Source organism: Cydia splendana, chromosome 14 (assembly GCF_910591565.1).
Source record: "Cydia splendana chromosome 14, ilCydSple1.2, whole genome shotgun sequence".
In the NCBI taxonomy this organism is placed as follows: domain Eukaryota; kingdom Metazoa; phylum Arthropoda; class Insecta; order Lepidoptera; family Tortricidae; genus Cydia; species Cydia splendana.
Genome location: NC_085973.1, coordinates 15,244,130 through 15,270,125, shown reverse-complemented (window position 1 = coordinate 15,270,125; position 25,996 = coordinate 15,244,130). Strand labels below are relative to the sequence as shown.

The window sequence follows — 25,996 nt, the reverse complement described above, 5'->3', positions numbered from 1 at the left end:
GGGGAAAAAAGCGTAGGTAGGTAAGTAGGTTAGGTTCGTTAGGTAGCTTCAGATGCCCGAAGGGCAAACCGCCCAGAAATAGGAGCCCCGGTTGCGGGGCTCCGTCTATTTAAGTTGTGAAGGAACTGTTTTGGAAAAGAAACACATGTTGTGCGGTGGGACCATGGTAAAAATAAATTAAATTGCAAACATTGTCAAACTCCGGTTACGTAGGCGACCGAAAGCAATGGTCACTCTACAATCTAAAATAGTAGTACGATGCGGCTAAACGTAGGCCGCCTTATTGAAGAACGTATCGCAGTGACAATCCGGCTAATCGTCGAGCCGCCGCATTTCAAAACGCCCCTGTTTTTGAAAACGGCTAGCCGTAATGTAATACGGCGGATTATACGATCTGACTACGACATATATACCATCACGCTCCGCGATTGTTGCGCCATTTAGGGTCCTAGCTAAATTGGTTGTCAATACTTCCGCTATGGAATTTCCAATTTACCAAGAACCCTAAGGGCCACTTGCACCATTCCACTAACCCGGGGTTAACCGGTTAAGCCTGGAGTTACCATGGTTACCAGTACAATTTGACACTGGGTTTACGGTTTAACCGTTTAACTCCGGGTTAGTGGGATGGTGCAAGTGGCGCTTAATGGCATAGCATCCCGTGTGGTGCTAAGGACACGGAAGAGTAGGATGTCAAAGTACAGTCACCTGCAATGAAGGCCGCAAAAATATCTCACACGATCTTATTTGTAGTGTCATAAGAGCGTGTCACGTATTTTTGCTGCCTTAGAAGAGTAACATATTATTGCAGGTGACTGTACCTATATGTATTAATTGAATAATTCCTGGTTCCCCGGAGTTATCGGCGCGGCCTCGCTCGGCCCCAGGAGACCATTGTCACTCAAGACGGAAATGCAAACAACAACTAAAGTGGTCGGAGTCGAGATACAATAATAAATTTACAGTAGTTTACTCCGTATCCTTCTTCTATATTCTAATTTCTAAGGCTATGCAATATAGTTCCATCAAATGGCCTTATGTTTATCTTTTGACATTGGAAATGTCTTTTCGTTCGCTCCAGTATAGGGTCCGATTTCACGAAAAAGTGCGATCCCCTTATATCTCGGAAAGTTGTGAAGATATGATATTAAAAAATCTCAATTCAAAATGCGATTTTGCTCACTGAGTGAGACAAAATGACATTCAAGTGACCTTTATTGTCATTTCAACATGCGGGGTCTAATACAAGTTCGATATACTTGGGTTCTATTATCTCTGTCCCTCTAGGTATGTTCTCACTGATTTAAACTTTCACGATTATTAAACATTATCAAACTGCACAACGGGACTTAATCGCGTATTTAAGTTTTAAGATTTACCTCCGACGTAACAGGAACACGACGACGTTTAAGGAACATATCGCAGCTGTCAAAAATCGTCAGGTCAACAAGTCTGCGGTGGCTGAGCATTTGCTGGAGTCAGGACCAAACCACTGGATTGAGCTGCATAACCCTAAAATCCTCTCCACGGATCGCCATTTCTACAGTAGAAAAGTGCGGGAAGCCATTGAAATCAAAAAACATTGCAATTTTAATCGGGACGAGGGTTTTAAGATCTCATCCACATGGAATCCAGTCATTAGTAAATGTAAGCGGAAACGAATATCGACAGTCGATAAATCGAATATCGTTAGTGTTGTGTGTCGACAGAGTGACATCCCTAGTGCGCAAAACGTTCAAACTGATAAACAAGACCAAGTGCGGGTAGTTCGGAAAACTCGCGCGGCTAGAAGATGTTGATGTCAACTTGAGCCAGTCTTCTCCGAGACCACGGGGACAACGCCGTCCTCGAAACGTCGGAGGTAACTCTTAAAACTTAAATACGCGATTAAGTCCCGTTGTGCAGTTTGATAATGTTCTCACTGCTTAGGGTGAAAATTTTTGTGTACTACACGAGATCAAAGTTATTTACATCTCGTGCGCTTTTGAATCCCTTACTACGCTCAAGATTCTAAATTAGATTCACTCGCTACGCTCGTGAATCTATTATAGAATCTTTCGCTTGCACGGGACTCAAAATAAGCACTCGAAGAAATATCAAACTTTGATCTCTTGTTGTACAAATAACTATTTATCCATCCCCTTCTTACAAATACATCAGTCAAAATCACAGATAAAGACAAACGATTATTAGCTAATTGAGGTTTGTAGCACGTTTATGAATAGGGGGTAAGCAGGGGTAAGACTTTACCGCTCTTGCATAGGTATTCGATCGAGCGACATATTATAAAGGCAGATAACGTTTTTCGATTTTTCGATGTTGCCGGTAGGCCCTCAGGACAGGACAGGATAGGGTTACCAGATCCAAATTTGGAATTTCCTGACAAAATTCCTGATTTGCGAATTTTTTTCCTGACGCTCATATCGGCGACGGGAGGAGTTAGCCGTAAGCGATATCTATGTATGCTTGATACATTGTTTAAATTTGATTTGTATTGGATTTATGTAAGTAAATTTGAATAATGTACCTTAGGTACATAATAAAAAAAATATGTTAATTCACTAAAATTCCTGACATTTTCGTAACATGTCAGGAAAATTCCTGAGTCAGGAATTTTCCAGTTACCAGACGTCAGGAATCCTGACGTCTGGTAACCCTAGGACAGGACATCAATTTTTCCCATACAATGTTCCGCCGCCTGTTCTGAACGGGATAATGTGATAAATACCTACTGGTAATAACATGTAACCTGAATGATAACAGCGGGTCAACAAGAGCATCCCAGTCCATCGTGTTTACTGATAGCATCCGTGTTCGAGAACAAAGGAGTTTATAAAATAACCTGTGACCATGTAGGCAGTAACAATTTCATCAACACTTAGTTTAATGAAGCGAAAACATAAAAATTAAAAACCCGACACAATAAGCCGCCACAACTGCGTCTGACTGCAAGCTGCAAGCGCTAAAAAGAGAAGCGGCAATATTATTACCATTAAATAAAATACCTAAAAAATCAACACCTGGACATTCTTCTTGGTCAAGTCCATCTTTAAAACGAAAAAGCAAATATCCAACTAAGAACTTCATATATGTACTTAGGTATATCATATATTCAGTCAATCACAGCGCATAACCTGTCAAACAACGTTTCTATTTTCCTAATAATGTTTCGTGGTTAGTTTTATTCTAGAAAAAACATACTACTTAAGCGCATAAGCCCTTCAAGAAACTTCCCACATTTCGTAAAATAATTATTAAATTGCCCGTGAAACAGAGTAATTATTGGCACGGATTGTTTACACATACGACCAAGTTAACTTGAACACGGTACAAGCGATTATAGGCTTTTTGTGGACGTGGTTAAGGAGCTTGGACGATACTACGACGGTTGAATATGGGAATGATGAATTGGCCAGGCTGTGCGTTCTTATTGCTTCCCAAACGCAGGTAGAGTCGAGCGCTCAGAAAAACCAGAATCAACGTAAGTATAAATAACAACATTTCCATCCTCACCACTTTTAGCGTTACTGGCACCTTTCCACTAACCCGAGGTTAACCGGTTAAACCGTTAACCCAATGTCAAATTTTATGGTAACCATGGTAACGCCAGGTTTAACCGGTTAACCCCGGGTTAGGGAATGGTGCAAGTGGCCCTAGTATTAGATTGTTGGCAGTCCTGATCTGCGTGTTTTTATAGAAACTTCCTTCCCCGCACAGCTAAACTGTGGAATGAACTGTCGCCTGCGGTATTTCCGGACCTTTACGACTTACGACCTCCAAACTTTCAATAAAAGAGCGTACTCCCTTATTAAACACCGGCAACGCACTTACAACCCCTCTGATGTTGCGCGTGTCCAACTGTCCATGGGCGAAGCCGACGGTGATTGCTTACCATCAGGTGATTCGTCGTTTACCTCCTATATTATTAAAAAATATAAAGTCCATAGGAGTATTGCACGGTGACCAACAGAACTAAGCTTCCGACGGTCCAATATGCCCTGCCTTGGCTGGAGCGGAAAAATTGGTCAAACCATCTACTAGATATACGGTCGGAGAGAAACAAAGTCACATTGGTCGGGAGCCTCGATCTCAACCGTCTAGAGTCTGTCGTGGAATGTAGAATAGAATAGAATAGAATAGAATAGGGGGTCTAGCCAAGATGACAATCATTGATAGAGAATTAGAAATCGAGGCTTCCGACCGGATTGTACGTAATGTGAATACTGTGACCAGAATCATGATATTGATCAGCGGGCCTAAAAATTTATTGTCCTTGATCCTCCGCTCTTTTATCATCTCATCGTACCACTTTCTAAGAACGATGTAAGTTCGACAGTGGAGCATGACACCAAAGACAACTACCATTACCGTATTGGCATTTTAAATAAAGTATCAAGATTCAAGCTTATCCCAGTTTCTATGCCTACCTACTCGCAATTTTTTTTGGGATTATTTAGTTCGCTAGCTAGACTTTTATAACTCATAGAGCGCACTTTATACTGGAGTATGCTCGTTTCAGTAGGTAACCAATGAACACGACATAAAATCGGCATGAATGCTAAAGGTGCGTACTCGGTTAGTTCACAGCGGTTCGTCGAAATGTGGGCCCGCGCCGTGTGTGTGCTCGTCTGTGCGACTGCAGTCGTCTGCGAAGCTGTTACTAAGAAGTTCTGTGATGATGGTGAGTAACACTAACACTGTCGTGCAAAACTTGCAAAATTAATAATACAGTCAGTATATATATACTGATGAAAAAATAATTGGAATATCAGGAGATAGAGGGGAGAGGGCAGACGACGTAGGTAAATAAACTAATAGGTACAGCTGTATCAACAAGGTCAGTCAACATTGAGTTTATATACAAAGGGACCCTGAAAAATACCAATATGTAGGTATGTTAAATATTCTAAAGGTACAACTTATGTTTAAAAATGATCTTTTTATTTTATTTTAAAGGCTAATAGCTGCGTCGAGAGGTCGAAGGCGGTCTAATTAAGGTGTAACAATATTTTTCATTTCTCATGCTCTGAAAGAGGGCCATTGTTGTTCTAAAAGGTGTGCAGAAAATGATACGTTTCTGCACTAGAGCATCTTAGGTTCCAAGTAGGTACGATTTTTTTTTTACGAAAGCAATTGAAATTTGCGTATAAACGGATTTGTTATAAAATTTCCATTCTGATATTGACTTCCCATTCCATAAATAACGATACTTTTACCTAAAATGTTAATTGAACGTACCCTAAAAAAATACTACTTATATAAATTTATACTTATACTTAGTGAAGTTTAAAAAAAACACATGCATTTTACCTACACCAGAGCAAGTGACGCCGCAACTAGGGTTGCCAACTTTTTTTTGGTGGAATATAGTATTTTCCAGAATAAGGCATCAAAAATATAGAACATTTCAAAAAAATATAGTACTTTTAGATAGAATACTAAACATGAGTGTAATATACGTTTAATCGGAAATATAGTATTTTAGCGTACTATATATTATATAGTATTTTTCCAAAAGTATATAGTACAGAGAGCCAAAATATAGTACAATACTATATAATATAGTACGGTTGGCAACCCTAGCCGCAACAGAAAACTGCGTCACGAAAATGATTGTTTATTATTTAAGATTTTTATTATTGTATATACATATATGTTAGTTTGTAAGGTATGTATCTATGGGCCTTAGTAGCCTGAAAATAAATGCTTTGATTTGATTTGAATTTACTTTCCTCGTATTTGATATGAAAAGTAGTGTTTAACTCGGATGAAAGGTATCATTTCAGCCTCGGACTATTGGCGCTCTCACTGCGTTCTAGCGCCAAACTACCTCGGCAGAAATGAGTGCCTTTCATCCCTTGGTTAACAATTTCTACTAATATTAGGTACATAGGTACTTACTTAAAACTTGCACAAAATATGGGACAATTGCGTTGTCGGTTACAAAATCGGCTGTAGAATATTGAGCAAAATGTATTACTTAAGTTCAGTTATTTTTTTAAATTTAGGAGTTCGACTAGAATGATTTTTTAAGTGATTTCCTGTGTTTATACAAATACAAATAATGTTTGTTTATGCTAATAGAATAATATTTAAAAGTCACATTAAACATACTTTCAGTAAATCCGGGTGTTTGCACCGTGCACAGTGTGGACGTGGATCCGTGCCCTAAGGGCATCAACTTCTGCAGTCTCTACAGGAACAAGCCCTATACGCTCTCCGTCGACTTCACTCCAAGTAAGTAGTCATTTTTGTTTCACAATAATCTAGTCCATTTTAGAATCCAAATATCAATGAGGTTGGCCGGTCAAAGTATTTTGCAGATGGCGCCAGCATAGGTTTTACCTGTAAATCTTACGAATAGTGTCAAATACTTCTGTTTTTTTTTATGGCTAGCCCTGATGCCCTAAATCCTAAATGCCAAATCTTATAGAACAAAACCAAAGACAGGTAGGTTACTCTGGCACAGCGACCTTTTGTCAGTACAGTACCTAAAAGGCGTGAATTTAAAAATTGAGATTTTGTTTAAAAACATGCAAAATCTCCCTTTTAGGATCTTTTATGTAAGTAGGTCGAGTTGTTTACCTTGACATATTATCGCCGGAAAAACGTAATTTTCTTGAAATCGACCAATTTGTACACGGCAATTGGAGCAGGGGCCGCTGACCTGACATCGATTTAGAACTGGATAACTGACGCTAGAACGACCCTGATCCGGGCCGAGGCAACCAACACTTCATTTTCTATCGACTTGATTCGAACCATATCCGATCCATATCGTATCTTTAGCAAATTTTTGACGTATCTTACAGTTCGAATCAGGCCGTAAAACAGGTGACCGCGGTGATCAGGTGATGCTTTCTATAGAAAACGAAGTGTCTGATGCCTCGGCCCGGGCCCGGGCCATTCTAACGCGAGTCATCCTTAAGAGCGCTCTTACAAGAAAAGTCGAAATAATGCAAAATTGATGATACTAGTCGACGAAATTCAGGACTTTGCGCTCATTATTAGAAACAATGAGTACTTGTTCCAGTAAAAGCGTCTTCTTATCTTTATAAATATCGTTGTAAATATTAGAAAAAAGACTTATTAAATTAGTAATGATTTTTTTTCTGATGGTCGTTTCCGAAAAACCCCGTGAAGCACTGAATGGCGAGCTCTTATTTGGAAATGTTGAGAATTTTACTCTGCTAAACCTGGCTATTTTGTATTACTAATACCCTGTACTTTAGGCATATCAAACTATATTTCTCCTACATACCTTTGAGAAAGAGAAAATCAAAGTAAAACGAACTCGATTTTCTCTCCGAAACAAGTGTCAATTCCTACGAAAATCTACTTAATATCGAAGTCATTTTCATACTCAAGCAATCTGCAACGTTTGCTTATACTGTTGGTATACATTAGTGTTTATGAAATTCTACTATAATTTTTTGGCAATTTTTTGAAAACTACTCTATATTACCGATGACGCGCGCTGCGCCAGCTCAGTGCCGCGGCAGAGCTTGTAGAGGCAGGACGTGTGTCGGTCGGCTCCGCACATTTTCAACGGCGACGACGAGGTTTTTTATCATTGTGTGCGGCGGGCGCCGTGTAAAACGCTATACTGTGTGCGTGTAAACCGCAACGAGAGACTTTGATCCTAGCACCGTTTTTATAGTGTTATAATTTATAATGGTACAGTTTAATAAACTACCGGACAGGATTAAAAATATTTGAAACGACCTGACATTCTATATGTATTTATTTGACTCAAGATAGTACTCAGGGTCTGATGATGGAGCCGGAAGGTGGTCACCGGTACCAATCAACCATGCAACTAAACCACTTCGTGTTTAGGCTCGTTTTATTCATCTCAACAAGATCTTTGACACAAGATAGTACTCAGGGTCTGATGATGGAGCCGGAAGGTGGTCACCGGTACCAATCAACCATGCAACTAAACCACTTCGTGTTTGGGCTCGTTTGATTCGGCTCAACAAGATCTTTGACTTAAGATAGTACTCAGGGTCTGATGATGGAGCCGGAAGGTGGTCACCAGTACCAATCAACAATGCAACTAAACCACTTCGTGTTTAGGCTCGTTTTATTCGTCTCAACAAGATCTTTGACTTAAGATAGTACTCAGGGTCTGATGATGGAGCCGGAAGGTGGTCACCGGTACCAATCAACCATGCAACTAAACCACTTCGTGTTTGGGCTCGTTTGATTCGTCTCAACAAGATCTTTGGCACAAGATAATACTCAGGGTCTGATGATGGAGCCGGAAGGTGGTCACCGGTACCAATCAACCATGCAACTAAACCACTTCGTGTTTAGGCTCGTTTGATTCGTCTCAACAAGATCTTTGACACAAGATAGTACTCAGGGTCTGATGATGGAGCCGGCAGGTGGTCACCAGTACCAATCAACCATGCCACTAAACCACTTCGTGTTTAGGCTCGTTTTATTCGTTTCTATAAGATCTTTGACACAAGATAGTACTCAGGGTCTGATGTTGGAGCCGGAAGGTGGTCACCGGTACCAATCAACCATGCAACTAAACCACTTCGTGTTTAGGCTCATTTGATGAAATGAAATGAAAATGAAAATGAAATGAATGAAAATGAAAATGAAATGAAAATGAAAAATGAAAAATGAAAAATCGTTTATTGGTCACAATCATTGTGTTACAAATTGAGAAAGGGTTGGGACCTCCTAGTAAGTATATCAATACTTGTGACAGGAGACCCCGCTCTTCCAGCAGCAAGTTAAGGGTATACAAACCAATACAATACTCGTTAATTATGTAGGTACAGAAAGTAATACTTTAAAATATAAAATTAGACTAAAGTTACTAAAGTAACAACAGTTGTTAAGTTAACAATTCAATGTAATGTAATAATCTGGAGTACTTATAGGGGAAATAGGGGAAATAATAATTTTAGTATAAAACATGAAAGTTTTGTTTTAACATTAGGAAAACAATAGGCTGTGCTATGTTATGTGTTATGTTAAATTACCTATATTAATAATGTGTATGAGTGTGTGTGGGTGTGGGTATTTGGTGTTTGTTCGTGTGTTTACGCGCGCGCGCGTGTGTGTGTGTGTGTGTGTGCGTTTGTGTGCGAGACCGTATGTTAATGATAGGTATAAGTATGTTGATTATCTATCTAAATCTAATAAAATTATATGATGAATTAAATTTATATCTATTACCGAGTATTAGAATGTAATAATAACTCTACCGGTGGCCACCTTCCAGCTCCATCATCAGATCCTGAGTACTATCTTGTGTCCAAGGTCTTGTTGAAACGAATAAAACGAGCCTAAACACGAAATGGTTTAGTTGCATGGTTGATTGGTACCGGTGACCACCTTCCAGCTCCATCATCAGACTCTGAGTATCACCTAGTGTCAAAGATCTTGTTGAGACGAATCAAACGATCCTAAACACGATGTGGTTTAGTTGCATGGTTGATTGGTAATGGTACCTTCCAGCTCCATCATCAGACCCTGAGTACTGTCTTGTGTCAAAGATCTTGTTGAGACGAATCAAACGAGCCCAAACACGAAGTTGTTTAGTTACATGATAGACTGGTACCCGTGGCCACCTTCCAGCTCCATCATCAGACCCTGTGTATCTTCAGTGTCAAAGATCTTGTTGAGACGAATCAAACGAGCCTAATCATGTTACTACATGGTTGATTGGTATCCGTGACCACCTTAATCATCATCAGATCCTCAGTACCAGTTCGTTTTTAAACCCTCGTTGATACAAACTTTACAACCTATAGGTACCAAATGCAATGACGAAACATGTAAATAAGCGAGTAGGTACCTATAATTTCTTTCGAGTAATATACCTTCATAAGTACAAGTATGGGGCTATTCATAAATTACGTCGTTTCAAATGGGAGGAGTGGGGGGGGGTCTGGACATCGGATGATGGTAACATGACGTAGGAGGAAACAGATTCATCCGAAGCTTGATTTTTGGATGATTTGAGGGGTGGGGGGGGTCAAAAATCGTCAAAAATAGATGACGTAATTTATGAACAGCCCCTATGTACATTTGCACTGCATTTAGTATTTTCGTACTTACCAAATAACAGTTTTAGAACTTTAAAAGTTAAGTACAGTTAGTGTTGTTATGGTTGATTTCAATATGCTTCGCGAAGGATCAAGAATGTTTAATCCATCATTGTAGTGCGAGTGTGGTAGAAGGGATCGGCGTACTGAGCTCGCACGGCCTGCCGCAGCGCGTAAAATACCTAAACTCGCTCAACGCCGAAATGTAATAGCGCTCTTAAAGAGGTCACAGGTTGCGTTCCCGGATACACATGCCATTATATTTGCCGGACTTTGAAAGCAGATGTTCAAAACATTGTCATTATACCTAACCTACCTAACTTTAAGTCTAGCTTGTGACCTTATTTCATTGAATTGCGATAAGGTTCAATTGCAAGCAATTTAGATGTGTTTTATATGAATTATTATGTTAATTAAGTACATTACCTTATCTAAATAAATTATAACATAGCATTAAAGTTTAATGAACCAGCCTCGTGTTCTAAATGTTCTAATTATACTTGTGTAACTTTGTAGTCGGGAACAGATTTTTTATAATGCATGTTTCAAGTCTGGCTGGTGTCTGCTGGTTACTATACTCTGTATCTTTAGGTATTTAAAAAAGAGTAAACAAAATCTACCCTCAAATAGATTTTGTAATTGGTTGGTTGATCAATAAATGTTATAACTAAGTACCCGAAAATGTACAAATTGTTTGTTTACTTTTATTTAAATACCTAAAGATACAGAGTATAATTGCCTAATTACCTAATGGTTGTTTTGGAGTGTTAATTTTCTCCTATGCTTGTAACAAACAATGAATCGAGATATTCTATAGCTAATAAACTATACTTCTTATATAATTTACTATACAAGAGGGTTTACCTACTGCCATCTTAGTAAGTCTAGGCGTCTTTGACCAACTCTACACAGGCGCGTTTTCGGGCAGCGCGTGAGCGGGGCGCGCCGTTTTTACATATGAAACGCTCATGCCCCGCCCGCAAAACGCGCCTGTGTGGCGGAACCTTAAGCGAGCAGTACCTGACAGTGTTGGCCGAACGTTAATGCAATTGACCATTAAAAATTAACCATTGAAAAGGTTAATTGCCATTAACCATTAGCCATTGAAGGAAAATTAATTATCAATTGCATTATCAAACTGCACAACGGGACTTAATAATCAGCAGTTTGATAATGTTTAATAATCGTGAAAGTTTAAATCAGTGTATCAATTGCATTGATCATCAATTTGCATTAATATTAATTTATTTCGAACCACTAACAATTGAAAAGAATTAATGGTTATTGCTTTACAAACCATTAAAAATTAAATCAATTTTGAATGAAAATTAAAAATGTGATTGATAATTAACAATTAACAAGAATAAACATCGTAATTTTTGTCTCTGTATTTTTATGCAGGGTTTTCCCATATGTTCCCCGCGAAGACAAATGGGAATTCACCCATTATTGGTAATTATTGGTAATAATGGGTGCTTATTGGTGTATTCCCATTTGTCCCCGATTCGCGTGACCTACGCCATGCATGAAACTGGGACAAATGGGAATGTTTTATGTGAATGAATATGAACGGCGGGGAACAAAAGGGATACACCCGATATTAGTGTTCCCATTTGTCTCCGCTCCAATGAGATGGGGAAAAATGGAAATATTTCTATGCAGCGTCTTTTCCCATATGTTTCTATACACTCATTATAGGTGCATTCCTATTTGTCCCTGCCATATGTGAGTTGGAGACAAATGGGAAACGGGGGCAAATGGAATTTATATGCAGAGCCTATTCCATCTGTTCCAGGTGGGAACAAATGGGAAAACATCAGAAAATTATGTGTTCCCATTTGTCCCCACCTTATTGGTGTGGAGACAAATGGGAAACGGGGACAAATGGGATTTATATGCAGCGTCTATTCCATCTGTTCCAGGTGGGAACAAATGGGAAAACATCAGAAAATGATGTGTTCCCATTTGTCTCCACACCAATAAGGCGGGGACAAATGGGAAATATTTATATGCAGCCTTTTCCTATATGTTCCCCGAGGGGACAAATGGGAATACACTCATTATTGGTTATAATGGGCGCATTATTGGTGTGTTCCCACTTGTCCCCTATCCACGTGTCCTGCGCCATACATGAGAAGGGACAAATGGGAACACATCATTTTCCCATATTTTCCCATTTTTTCCCACCTGGAATAGATGGAATAGACGCTGCAATTATTTCCCATTTGTCCCCGTTCCCATTTGTCTCCACACCAATAAGGTGGGGAGAAATGGGAACACTTCATTTTCCGATGTTTTCTCATTTGTTCCCACCTGGAACAGATGAAATAGGCTCTGCATATAAATCCCATTTGTCCCCGTTTCCCATTTATCTCCAACTCACATATGGCAGGGACAAATAGGAATACACCTATAATGAGTGTATAGAAACATATGGGAAAAGAAGCTGCACAGAAATATTTCCATTTTTCCCCATCTCATTGGAGCGGAGACAAATGGGAACACTAATATCGGGTGTATCCCTTTTGTTCCCCGCCGTTCATATTCATTCATATAAAACATTCCCATTTGTCCCAGCTTCATGCATGGCGTAGGTCACGCGAATCGGGAACAAATGGGAAAACATCGGAAAATGATGTATTCCCATTTGTCCCCACCTTATTGGTGTGGAGACAAATGGGAACAAATAATTTTCCGATGTTTTCCCATTTCTTCCCACCTAGAACAGATGGAATAGACGCTGCATATAAATCCCATTTGTTACCGTTTCCAATTTGTCTCGACACCAATAAGGTGGGGACAAATGGGAACACATCATTTTCTGATGTTTGCCCATTTGTTCCCACCTGGAACAGATGGAATAGGCTCTGCATATAAATCCCATTTGTCCCCGTTTCCCATTTGTCTCCAACTCACATATGGCAGGGACAAATAGGAATACACCTATAATGAGTGTATAGAAACATGGGAAAAGACGCTGCATAGAAATATTTCCATTTTTCCCCATCTCATTGGAGCGGAGACAAATGGGAATACTAATATCGGGTGTATCCCTTTTGTTCCCCGCCGTTCATATTCATTCATATAAAACATTTCCATTTGTCCCCACCTTATTGGTGTGGAGACAAATGTGAACACATCATTTTCCCATGTTTTCCCATTTTTTCCCACCTGGAACAGATGGAATAGACGCTGCATATAAATCCCATTTGTCCCCGTTTCCCATTTGTCTCCACACCAATAAAGTGGGGACAAATGGGAACACATCATTTTCTGATGTTTTCCCATTTGTTCCCACCTGGAACAGATGGAATAGGCTCTGCATATAAATCCCATTTGTCCCCGTTTCCCATTTGTCTCCAACTCACATATGGCAGGGACAAATAGGAATACACCTATAATGAGTGTATAGAAACATATAGTGTAGAGCCTGATGTTAAAATATGTATCACGATCTGATGAAGCTTGTATTAATGGTTATTTTTATTTATAATTTTAATAGTTCCAAGCAAAATTAACATTAATTATTAGTTTATGAAAAATATTTAATTCCATTAAACGTTAATGCAGATTGACAATCAGTGTAATTAAACGTCTCAAAATTCAATTCCAACTAATTTTAATTATATTGATGCGTAATGCAATTGATTAATTGCGGAATTAATGGTTAATGCAATTGATTAATTGTTAATTAGAATTAACCATTACGGCCAACACTGTACCTGACGTGCTTGAAACTCCTCTATGACAAATCCCTTACGGGATTTAATCTCTCTCGCTATATCGTAATCCCGTAAGGGATTCTTATAGGAGGTGCAAGCACGTACTGCTCGCCCTTAGCGTTAACCTACTATTATCTACTACCTATTTCTGGTACTACCAATACCTATAGGGGATACATTGCATGTACCTAATGTTTAATCTCCAGGGGGCAGTTGCACCCCTCTCTCTCTACTCCGCCCTATCGCCGCAAATGACTACTACCTACTATACCTACCTCTTACCGTGATTTACATCTGATTCCAGGGTTCTCAGCCAAAAACCTGCGTCTATCGATGTACGGCGACGACAACAACGACGGAAGCTTCGACAAGACTGTCAAAACTGTTGCCGACCCCTGCGACCTGATGACGTGTCCGGTCGATAAAGATATACCGAGGTTCTTCAACCTTCACTTTACGCTGGACAAGACTCATGGCACTGTAAGTATTAAAGGCATCACTGTCAAAACTGCTGCCGACCCCTGCGACCTAGCATAGCGCTGTAAAGGTTTAAAGACCACTCTGACGAGTGTTGCCGACCACTGATGCGACCTGATGACGTGTCCGGTCGACAAAGACATAATACCGAGGTTCTTCAACCTGCACTTTACGCTGGACAAGACTCATATGGCACTGTAAGTATTAAAGGCATCACTGTCAAAACGGTTGCCGACCCCTGCGACCTGATGACGTGTCCGGTCGACAAAGACATACCGAGGTTCTTCAACCTTCACTTTACGCTGGACAAGACTCATATGGCACTGTAAGTATTAAAGGCATCACTGTCAAAACGGTTGCCGACCCGTGCGACCTGATGACGTGTCCGGTCGACAAAGACATACCGAGGTTCTTCAACCTTCACTTTACGCTGGACAAGACTCATGACACTGTAAGTATTAAAGACCACACTGACGAGTGTTGCCGACCCCTGCGACCTGATGACGTATCCGGTGAATCCGGTCGACAAAGACATAATACCGAGGTTCTTCAACTTTCACTTTAAGCTGGACAAGACACATGGCACTGTAAGTATTTAAAAAAACAACACTGTCAAAACTGTTGCCGATCCCTGCGACCTGATGACTTGTCCAGTCGACAAAGTCATACCGACCGAGGTTCTTCAACCTGCACTTTACGTTGGACAAGATCACAAGACTCATATGGCACTGTAAGTAATGTCGAGACTGTCAAAACTGATGTCTGCCTCTGCGAGTTGATGCCGGTGGTCCGACGATAGAGACATCCGCGGTATGTCTTCAATCTGTACGCTGCATGATAGGATCATATATGGCACTGTAAGTATACTCGATCATCTAGATTCTAAACCCTAGGACAAATATGTTGACGACCTCTGCAACCTTTTACTAATTTCACACAATGTAACACGTAACGTCCCTGCCTAAACCTACCCTCATTGGGTTCAAGCGGTTCAACCGGTACAATCCAAAGAAGCAAATAAATATTAAACTCTGTTCCAGGCCAAATTCCCGGTGAAGTTCAAGCTCTGGAATGCAGACAACGAGTCCCAGGCATGCTGTTTTACATTTAATGTTAAAGTTAAGAAATAAATACCTTTATTTATCTAAGCTTATTGTTTTTTTATCTGGAGCAGAGGGGCTACCGCGAAAACCGAAATTCGCAAATTGCGGGGATCTTTCTCTTTTACTCCAATGAAGGCGTAATTAGAGTGACGGAGAAAAATGCCCGCAATTTGCGAACTTCGATTTTCGCGGTTATAGCCCAGACTGCAGCGCCACTTGCACCATCCCACTAACCCGGGGTTGTCCGGTTAAACCGTGTTAAATTCATTGACGTATAATATCTAAGGACGGGCCTTACGGGCACTAAAAATGGTACTAGTTCAGCGGTGTTACTCACGAATTCCAGCCAATCGTGCAGTCTAACGCAACTAGTTGCGACCAATAGCGCGCGTAATGCGAACTCATCAACCAATCGCGCGCGTGATGCGAACTCATCAACCAATCGCGTTGTAGCGGTGTCACACCGCTGTACTGGCCCGTGTCATGCTTCATTATTATTGCCCGTAAAGCCAGTCCCTAGATATCTATGTCAATGGTTTAATTGTACTGGTAGTGGTAACCATGGTAACTCCAGGTTTTAACCAGTTAACCCCGGGTTAGTGAATGATGAAAGTGGCCCTAAGCCCTAAGGCCAGTTGCACGAAGCATGCACAAATTAGCGGACAGGCAGGAGAAATAAAAAGGGTTTTTCATTTCTTATGCTCTGAAAGAGGGTCATTGTTATTCTAATAAAAGGTGTGCAGAAAATGATACGTTTCTGCACTAGAGCATTTTAGGTTTCAAGTACGATTTTTTTTACGATAAGCAATTGAAATTTGGGTATAAATGGATTTGTTATACAATTTCCATTCTGATATTTGACTCCCCATTCCATAAATAACGATACTTTTGCCTAAATTGTTAATTGAAAGTACCCTCAAAAAATACTATATAAAGTAATACTTAGTCATGTTTTAAAAAAAAACATGCATTTTACTTTCCTCGTATTCGAAATGAAAAGTAGAGTGTTTAACTCGATTGAAAGGCATCATTTCCCTTCCCCTTATCTTATCCCTTGGTTATTATTTATTCTCTCCTCCTCCCGCCACAAAACACCACAAACAAAAACAGGACAAAAAGCCACACGTAATGCTTCGTTATAAAATCAAGGTTCTCCAACCTCAAGCAACAGTTTATAATAGCCGGGCTACGATTAAACTGAAATTTCCAAGTTGCAAGTTGGTCCATAAAATACGTCATTCATAAAGGGCAAACGAAACGCATTCAGTGAACAAAACGCATCGCACGTCACGCGTTATCAAGCTGCAGCGCTACCGCGAATACCGAAAATCGTCAATTGCGGGCAATTCTGACAGATAAAACACGGTTTGCTACCGCGAAGACAGCCGTCATCGAGCGGCCCGTTCGAAAGACGATTATGGATCGAATATCGTTCCATAGACCTACCGCGAAACGCAATTTTCGGAGTTTTTGACAGCACGAAATTCGTAAAGAACTGTCAAAACACACGTTACCTCAAGAGCTAACGTTGTTCTTTCGTTTATCACAGTGCTGCCAGATAACTCACCTTTCAGCTTTTTATCCCGTTTTTGTGGCAGTGAATCCGCGCATTGTTTTGCAAATATTTTGAATGTCCTCGGTTTTTGAGCACTGCAGCGGGATGAATAAATAGATAGTTGGGGATTATGCTCGATCAACTCGCAGTTTCAAAGCAGTGCTCCTGTTTTTTCAATTTCATGACCTGGCAATTTTATTCTGTCATAATAGGGTATCATGCCCTTCGTGTATCTTATTATTATAGTTGATTGTGTCGTGCTGCGTGAAATTGTACTGTTTGTTTGTGAACTATTACAAAGATGTTTCTGTCGCAAGAGAACCTGGCTGAAGAAATCCGGCAACAAGCCGCTTCTATAGATGCCTAATGCGATAAAAATTCCGCTAAGTGAAAGTTCTGGACGCGGAGTTTGTAAATACCACGCTGCATATTTCCACATCCACGACGAAATAGCTGTAGGACCCTGTTCAATAAGGTATACGTTTTAGATTATTTCGTAAGTCATTAATCAAATAGTCAAAACATTGAACATTCACAATAAAAGGTCTAGAGCATTGCAAGATGTATGTTTCAAGTATTCAAAGTTCTACCTTCATGGGAAGCTATGTAGTGTCTGTCAGTATCTAATTAAAATAATATACCATTTGATAGAATGTATTTTTGTATTATACAGAAGATATTAATTTAATAATATATGTATATAAATGTTATGGGACAATCTTACCCAAATTGACAAAGCCCCACAATAAGCTCAAGAAGGCTTATGTTGTGATATATAATAAATACACACATGGAAAACACACACCAAATGACTCAGGAACAGATATCTGTGCTCATCACATAAATAAATACATAATGCCAAGATTCAAACTGAGTTGTTCGCAAAGTAGTGTACTTCTACGTTATTTTTCCATTTAAACTTTTATGGCAGGCAGATTATCAACATGAAGTGGGCCGGGACCAAATGGATGCCTGTTTCTCAGCAAGCGGTGTCCAACTGCTAAATTACCCCGGTCTTATCAGTATGGGCTATCATTAAAGCCGGGTAAGTGAAATTTGTTTACATTATTTATAATAACCTCATATCAGATAAAATAATACTGTGAGTACCTGGCACACACTACTTAATATACCATGAATGAATATGAATTTATAAAATATACTGATAGATATTGTTAAAAAAAAATCTTGGGTTTAAAAAGAAGAATTGTCCAGTCAAATTGTATTTGTAATATATGGGTCTTCTTACCTGATTGAAATGTTAAAATAAATAAATACATAAAACATTTACAGTTAAGGTTGTTCTAGCCCCCACTCTATCTATACACAGTGTTCCTTATATGTAGGTAATCTTACCTACATACAATAATTACGTATCTACCCAATTCTAAAAGAAGTTTACATATATACATAATTGATGCTAAGTAGTACTTAAGTAGGGCTCTTCTCAAAAAAATAGTTATACATACATTGTACATTAGAAGTAATGCACATTAATCTTATATCATATTTCATAAATTAAGTACTAATAATTTCATTCTGCATTCCAGGGGTTTTCGATGCACACATGTGACCCTTCATGGGCCATAGGAATATGAAGACCGCTTCTTGTATATCTTTTCCATCACGGAACAATGGTGTTCCGGACCTTTGGTAGGCGTGCGCGGAGCCGTAGGCAACACGTGAGTCCCTTTTGACACTTAATGAAATGTAAGGGGTAAACCGAGCGGATGCTGCCCTTGCCCGCGTCATGGAACACACGCAGAGGCAGCATCCGCCAGGGTGTAAGGACTATTGAGAGTTGATGGTATCTAAAATTAACTAGGCTAATGCGTGCAAGCGATGGTGATGATAAGTACTGAGCTAAGGGATATAAATGGTATAAAACGGACGACTGCCTAATAAAATGATACGCAATTTTATTTCCGGCAGATATATTATTATTATTAGTCTAATAGAAGCAGCTAAAACAGCTTGTCTATTTCTGTGCTTGTTTTGAAGGGCAATTTTATAAAAAAACCTACCTCTTATGTATACTACTGTTTACTATTGTAATAATGTTTTGAAAGTTGTCTCTTTAGTGTACCTTATAAAAAAAGATTGCCTCTTTATCCTGTTAGGAGGTTGATATATTGATCAGTATATTTCATGTTTTCCATGTGTGTTAAAATAATTTTGTGAAATAATAATCTTAACCAGTTTATTCTAATCCCAAAATATTTTAATTTTAAACTGGCTCTTAGCCCAGTCGGTAGTGACCCCGTCAATAAAACAGGAATTTTCGAGCTCGAATCCTGGTAAAGGTATTTATTTCTGTGTTTATCACAGATATATGATCCGGAGTTATGAATGTTTTATATTATTCTATCTATTGTATAATTATATCTTCATTTAGTACTCACAATACAAGCTTTATTTAGCTTTCTATTGGACTAGGTCGATTTGTGTCTTAGCTTTTAGGTTTTTACGATTTGAATATATAAGTAGAATATAAAAAAATCACAAAACAATAAAAAATATATAAACATATTATTAAAAAAACTAACCTAGAATGCCGCCAGCAGCGGGGCAAGGCCCAAGCTGCCGGTGGTCAAGGCCGCAGTGAGAGGAATCGACGTAGGTACTATACGCGCCGTGTCCAAGATATTTATTAATTACTAGCTTCTGCCCGCGACATTGTCTGCGTGGGATGATGACGATGATTGAAAAAAAGTAACCCTTTCTCGGGGCCCAAACTATATCCATACCAAATTTAGTCCAAATCGGTTCAGGGGTTTAAGCGTCAAGAGGTAACAGACAGACACACTTTTACGCGCATTTATAATATTAGTATGAAAGTATGGATTGTTAATTTATTTAATTTACTAAGCCTTACATTACTTATTTTCAGACTTTATAGAAGATGTGTATACTACTGTATACCTACTCTAAAATATTCATGATTTGAATTTGACTTCCTTTATTTGTAACTTCGTACTAAAGTGAAAAAGAAATTAACAACAACTGACGTTTGGTTTTCAGATACGGGATCATATCAATTACGTGGACAAGTCGTATGGTGGGACAACCTACGACACCTTTATATGGAGCAACAGCGTTAGTCGAGATTACTTCGAGCAGCTGGCATGTGTGGCACCAGCGAAATAGTGTACATTAGGTAGGTATGTGTTATAATTTATATAAATATATTTGGTGTTTCTAATCACGCACTACGATACCACAGTAATATTAATAAGCATGTGTGTGTATGTGTGTGTGTGTGTGTTCATTTTTATTAATTCACACACACACACACACACACACACACACACACACACACACACACACACACACAATCAATTAATCGTTTAGTTAGCGCATCATGGAAAAAATGATTTACAAAATTGTCGAATGACGCTAGATGTAAAATGTGGATGACTGAAAAAATAGGAATAAATTAGAATTGTACAATACAAGCAAAAGGGAGCTAAGCTAACGAATTTCGTACTATGGTGAAATATAAATTAACATTATGTAACGTTCGGTTTTCAGATATGGGAACAAGTCAACTACATCATTAACATGGACGCGTCGTACGGCAGGGCAACCCACGACGCCTTCATATGTAGCATTAGCATTAGTCAAGACTACTTCGAGCAGCGGGCATGTGGTACCAGCGAAATAGCGCACATTAGGTAGGTAGGTATGTTATAACTTAATAATTTATATAAATATATATTGTGTTCTTAATCATACACTAAACGATCCTACAGTAAGATCAATGAGCCTGTGTGAGTGTATGTGTGTGTTGGGGGCTACGTACTACAGACAGACATAGATGCACATGTTACGTCAGGGGTTCATTAATGGTTTAACGCAGCGGTCGGCAACAGGCCGCCCGCGGGCTGCATGCGGCCTGCTAATCTTTCGCTTGCAGCCCGGCCCGCGAGCCTTGCTGGCTATTTTGTATGTAATATTGACAAACGACAATATCTGATAAATTCACAAATATTAATAAAGTGCGGCCCACTTCAACATTGTTAACAACTATGTACTTATGTGGCCCTTGGCTGCTAAAAGGTTTAGCTCATCACGGAAACTATTTACGAAATATTTCGAATGACCCTAGAGTTAGACCAAGAGAAGACTGCAATAATTCTGATAGCACACGCAGTGCAACTGTTATTTTAAACGTCAAACTTCTGAAATTATGACGCATAAATAACACTTACCTACACTGTGCATGCTATCAATATCGTTGCAGCCTTATCTTGGTCTAATTCTAGTTGCAAAATGTGGAGGACGGAAATAATAGGAATATAATTGTCTTATTTTATATTATTATCCCTGACAGAACGGCAATAATTGCCGCTTATTGTATATGCATTTAGGGTGAGAGACTCTTCGTTTGTTTGTGTTAGGGGCTATTCATAAATTACGTCATTTCAAATTAGGGGGGGGGGGGGGGGGGTCTGGACATCGGATGACGGTAGCATGAAGTAGGAGGAAATGGGGTCATTTGAAGCATGATTTTTGGATGATTATAGGGGGGGGGGGGTCAAAAATCGTCAAAAATCGATGACGTAATTTATGGAATTTATGGACAGCCCCTTAGTTACAAATAAATGTTTCCATTGCGGCCTTCAGGAAAGGTTCCGTAACACCAGCGATGGTTTTTAGGCAGATATTAACCCACTATTAATATAATGTGCTTATTATAATTTTAGAAGACTCCGGGTATCCACTGCGGGAACACGGGACACCTTATGATTTCTGCAACCGGCGCCGCAGAAGAATCCCCGAGGCTATAACGCCATACAAAATAAGGCGCGCTCCACTATAGAGCTAACATTTGGGATATTAAAAGGTAACTTAGTGTTATGGACACTGATTTGCAGTTCTTTATTATTTTTTATTTATTCAGGCAAACACTAAGTATAAGTTTACAGCTGCAAGATGCCAAGACACTTATACTGTTAATAATACATAGTCAGTATCATAAAATTCATAAATATGTATACACTTTTCGAACTATCTCTAACATACATATTATGTATTACTAAGTTACCTAGACATTTAAAAAAAAACTGATATTAAGTAACATAGGCAGAGTTAAAAAAAATCCTGATACTACGTTGTAGGGACGGCCACTTGTCTGCGAATATGTCTGCGTTTTGGACTGTAGCTATGAAGTTAACCATCCATTGTGTAGATTTGCATTGGGGGGTGACGAGAAAGCTGTTTCATTCGCCGACAGATCCAACAACCATCGGCATAGGTCCTACTATAGGATTATACTTAGATACGCTTTCCCCAGGGATAGCACGCGCATTCTTGGTGTGTGTCTGTTTCCCGGCGACACTTCAACGACATGTAACTATTACACGTCGAAAACTTTCAAAATGGCGAAGTCATTGTAAACTAGCGTCTAAAGAAAATAAGAATCATAAAATTAGTATTCTAAATCAGCGGTCGGCATCATTTTAGCAGCCAAAAAATTTGAAGCGGGCCGCACTTTGTTAATATGTGTTACTTTATCAAACATTGTCGTTTATCAATATTACATACAAAATAGCCAAGGGGGCTCGCGGGTCGCAAGTGAGAGGTTCACGGGCCGCCTGTTGCCTACCGCTGTTCTAAATAATAATGAAATTCCTAGTAATGTAATGAAGATGTCAAACAGTAATATTAGTACATAGTAAGTATAGTAATAATTCTAATACCAGTTCTTATGATGTTTCAGTTACACCACCACCATGGCCACTACTGTCTGATCTGTGATCCGTGCTGTGCCTACACGCGAAGACCGTACTCCCGACGACGGCGATGAAAATAACACTGCCGGCTTTTCAAGGAGCTACATTACCAGCTGATAATGCAACTATTACCCAATGCCCCGTACCTACGTAGTATAGAAGAAGACTAAGACTTATCTACTATATAAGCAGAGGCTAGCAAACTAGTCTTATTTCCTATGAGGCCATGCTGTGGTAATTATTAATTTCACCTTAGAAAGCTAATGTTAGGCATAAGGATAATAAGGCACATATATTTGAATCGCCTCCTTTACAGGAATAAATTGTGTAATTTATTGTACCTGCTAGTTAAACTATTACACGATTAGCAGCACTAAGAGTTGTATTGGCCAAGTTGACTACGGAGTAATATACCTAGCAGGTACAATAAATTACATTTGATCACTGATGACCAGACACAGATTGTGCCGATTGTGTTATTAACTATGATTGCATAACTTTGTCTAGTATAGTTCTGAATATTTGACCATCGATATAAATGATGTAGATATACAAAGATAGATAGATAGAATACTTTAAAATGTAAAGATGTATAATGCGTGTGTTTATTTTTCAAATTTCCATGGCAGAATTTTGTTACAAAACAATCAGTGTAGTAGTATAGTATATAACGATAAGCAAACATGTTACTCGTAAAGGAACACACGAACGAAATATATAAGACTTGTAATGTAAAAATCTAAATGTTATATTATATCTGAGTTGTGTAAACTTCGAAAACTTTTGGCTGTGGCGGCGAACAATTATTTCATGACACGGCAGGCGTGCCTTACGCCATAGAATATGATCGCACGCCTGTCGTGTCATGCGCCACACGTTGAAATCATTGATGACACGCCTGTCGTGCCAACCGCACCGAAACGGTTATAAATGTACCTATGATAAATAATTTTATAAGGTTAGGTAGTCTATTTTATTTCTTACTCTTGTATGTGCAAATAAACATAGTCAATGATTAGTCAATAATATGTAAATGACATTAGAGTGAGACCAAGATAAGTATGCAGCGATTTTTATAGCACAAACGTGCAAGTGTATTTTAAATTCCAAATTTCTATGAAATTATGTATTTAAATAACATTTGCGCGTCTGTGCTATAAAAATCGCTTAATATCCTGGTCTGACTAACTCTTTTCGAATGTGGACAATAAGGGAGGAGGAGGAAGCTTCTGCCCATTTGCCGCCTGTTTGTGCATGTGCTGAATGTGTTAGTCCCGAATTTTATTATATTAATATTTAAAATATAATTATACAATTTTAACCCTTTACCAGGCTGACATTTCGAAAATGACAATTGAATGTTTTGCTCATCAAAAATAGAACAGATGTTTGAAGTGCCATACGTGGGAAATATAACCCTTAACCCTTAGCCTGGTAAAATTGTTAAATTTTTTACACAAATTAATAAATAAAACAATGTTAATGTGAAGACAAACTTTTTATTGAAAATCTCCCAACTACGTGTTCGACCACTGCCCGACGATCTGCGAGATATAGTCGCGACGCTTCCGTGTACTGATAAAAATAGCTAAATTCAATAAAATATACTTTGCGTATAATTTTACTATTTTTATTTTAACAAAAATCGGACAAATCTCTATATACATTATACACTTTCAATAAAGAATATTTCAAATCAGTCTAAGCAAATAAAGTTATAAAATTAATGTTAAAAAAAGACCAAAGTTTTTTCCACCGCATCAGTTCGCGGGTGTATAAGTTGGCTTCGATCACCTTCATCTCCAGCACCACCTCACATTCTTGTGGCTCCTGTTGCGGTTGACCGGGTTGGAGTTGTGATTAGGCGACGGACCGGCGCGGCTGGTAGACTGGGAGTCGAGGGCAGGATAGCCCTATGAGGCGCTGCCAGACATCCTCTGGAGTCTGTGGAAATGTTAATAAAAACAAGAATTATATTTAGATATATACAAATTATTGTATTAAACCATACTCCAGTGAATGGTGTGAAATTGAAATTAAGTTTATATGTCAAATCTAATTATTCTTATTTATTATAATTTAGACATTTGTAGACCTTTAAAGCATGACGTATAGGATATATAAGTATGTAGCCAGCCTACTTGGCATCTAGGTAAGTAGGTACCCATGTACCTAGTTGGCCTTGGGCAGACACTTTTATTTCAAAGAAGGTATGAAAGTGAAAGAAAATCGTAGATTATCTCATACACAATCAGGATAGTTTCATGAGTACGAAACGTTACTGTGATCCAAATCAGTAAAAATGCCTACCTTTGTTGGCCTCCATATCATTATAGAAATTTCCATTTTCCAGCAATAGCTGGAAGCTATAAGCTTGAACATATTCCTTGCCAGGGTGCTCACTGTAGGTCCATTGTGATTCCCACTAGTCTGGAACTAAAAAAACACATGAATTAGAGCATATTTTTCTAAAATCAGGAGCTTCGGACAATCAATAGACTATTTGACCTTAAGAACTTACAAAGTAATAAAATAAATTACTTTTGAGAAAATATTAATAATAGGTAGATTGAAAATTATCCTTTAAACTGCTAAAATAATCATTTTATGTAAAAACTACAACTGTACACTGTTTAACAAGTATCTTATTCTTATTTGTTTCATAAGTCGAGCGAGAGTAACCAAAAGTATGCAACGAAACTATGTAGTTTCGAAAGTCATCGGGTACTAGGAAGTAATTTATATGTTTAAAAGCAACTAAAATAATCAAAAGTAGGTACATTGTGATACATAGTTTCAAAAAGTCGTCAAGTACTTCAATTATAACGGTAATTTCTTCTGCTTAGAAAGTTTTTTTTAAAGACAAGATAAAGATTTTCTTACCTTTTCAATGTAAATACAAATTTTATAATATTAAAATATGTGGTACAACAGACAAACATCGGTGACATCAAGACAGCCATGAGACAGTAAACAATGAATTTGACATTGACAGTCTTGACACTACTGCTTAATCTATTAAAATTATATTCGACAACCAGCAAAAAATGTTAAATTGGTATTAAAACTTATTCTACGAAGGTTTTTAGTATCATTGTACGTTATAAGTACGTAAAACTAATTATTTAAGTATATCTAACTCAGTTTTAAGTAAATTATTAATTTACCGGTTTTATGTCCCAGCGTAGGATGTGAAGTGTGATGCACACTTAACGTTAGGTTCGTTCATTCCATTCACGTCGGTCAATTCTATGGATTCGAAAGACGTAAGCCAAAACGAAAGTGTTTCCCGGTAGGCTTCAGTTGGTTCGTTCGAACTAATTTACGTGCGGAT

The 25,996-nt window shown here is 38.7% G+C and overlaps 1 protein-coding gene and 2 long non-coding RNA genes across 4 annotated transcripts; 2 read left to right on the top strand and 1 right to left on the bottom strand.

Annotated features, from left to right (window-relative positions):
* The first annotated feature begins 4,566 nt into the window (after nucleotides 1-4,566).
* Nucleotides 4,567-15,417, top strand: LOC134796669 (MD-2-related lipid-recognition protein-like). Its single transcript, XM_063768819.1, has 4 exons — nucleotides 4,567-4,681; nucleotides 6,121-6,237; nucleotides 14,097-14,272; nucleotides 15,310-15,417. Exons 1-4 carry the CDS (start codon nucleotides 4,600-4,602, stop codon nucleotides 15,397-15,399), a joined length of 465 nt encoding a protein of 154 aa, XP_063624889.1. The 5' UTR covers nucleotides 4,567-4,599; the 3' UTR covers nucleotides 15,400-15,417.
* Nucleotides 15,418-17,836: 2,419 nt separating this feature from the next.
* LOC134796919 (uncharacterized) lies at nucleotides 17,837-22,882 on the top strand. Of its 2 annotated transcripts, none has more exons than XR_010145027.1 (6): nucleotides 17,837-17,972; nucleotides 18,478-18,609; nucleotides 19,949-20,084; nucleotides 20,459-20,601; nucleotides 21,634-21,773; nucleotides 22,650-22,882. It is a non-coding gene; the product is annotated as an uncharacterized LOC134796919 (long non-coding RNA). The 2 variants fall into 2 exon arrangements; XR_010145026.1 differs by having other exon boundaries at nucleotides 20,459-20,605.
* Nucleotides 22,883-24,315: 1,433 nt separating this feature from the next.
* Nucleotides 24,316-25,607, bottom strand: LOC134796918 (uncharacterized). Its single transcript, XR_010145025.1, has 3 exons — nucleotides 25,546-25,607; nucleotides 24,973-25,098; nucleotides 24,316-24,606 (listed from the first exon to the last, which is right to left on the bottom strand). It is a non-coding gene; the product is annotated as an uncharacterized LOC134796918 (long non-coding RNA).
* Nucleotides 25,608-25,996: the final 389 nt, after the last annotated feature.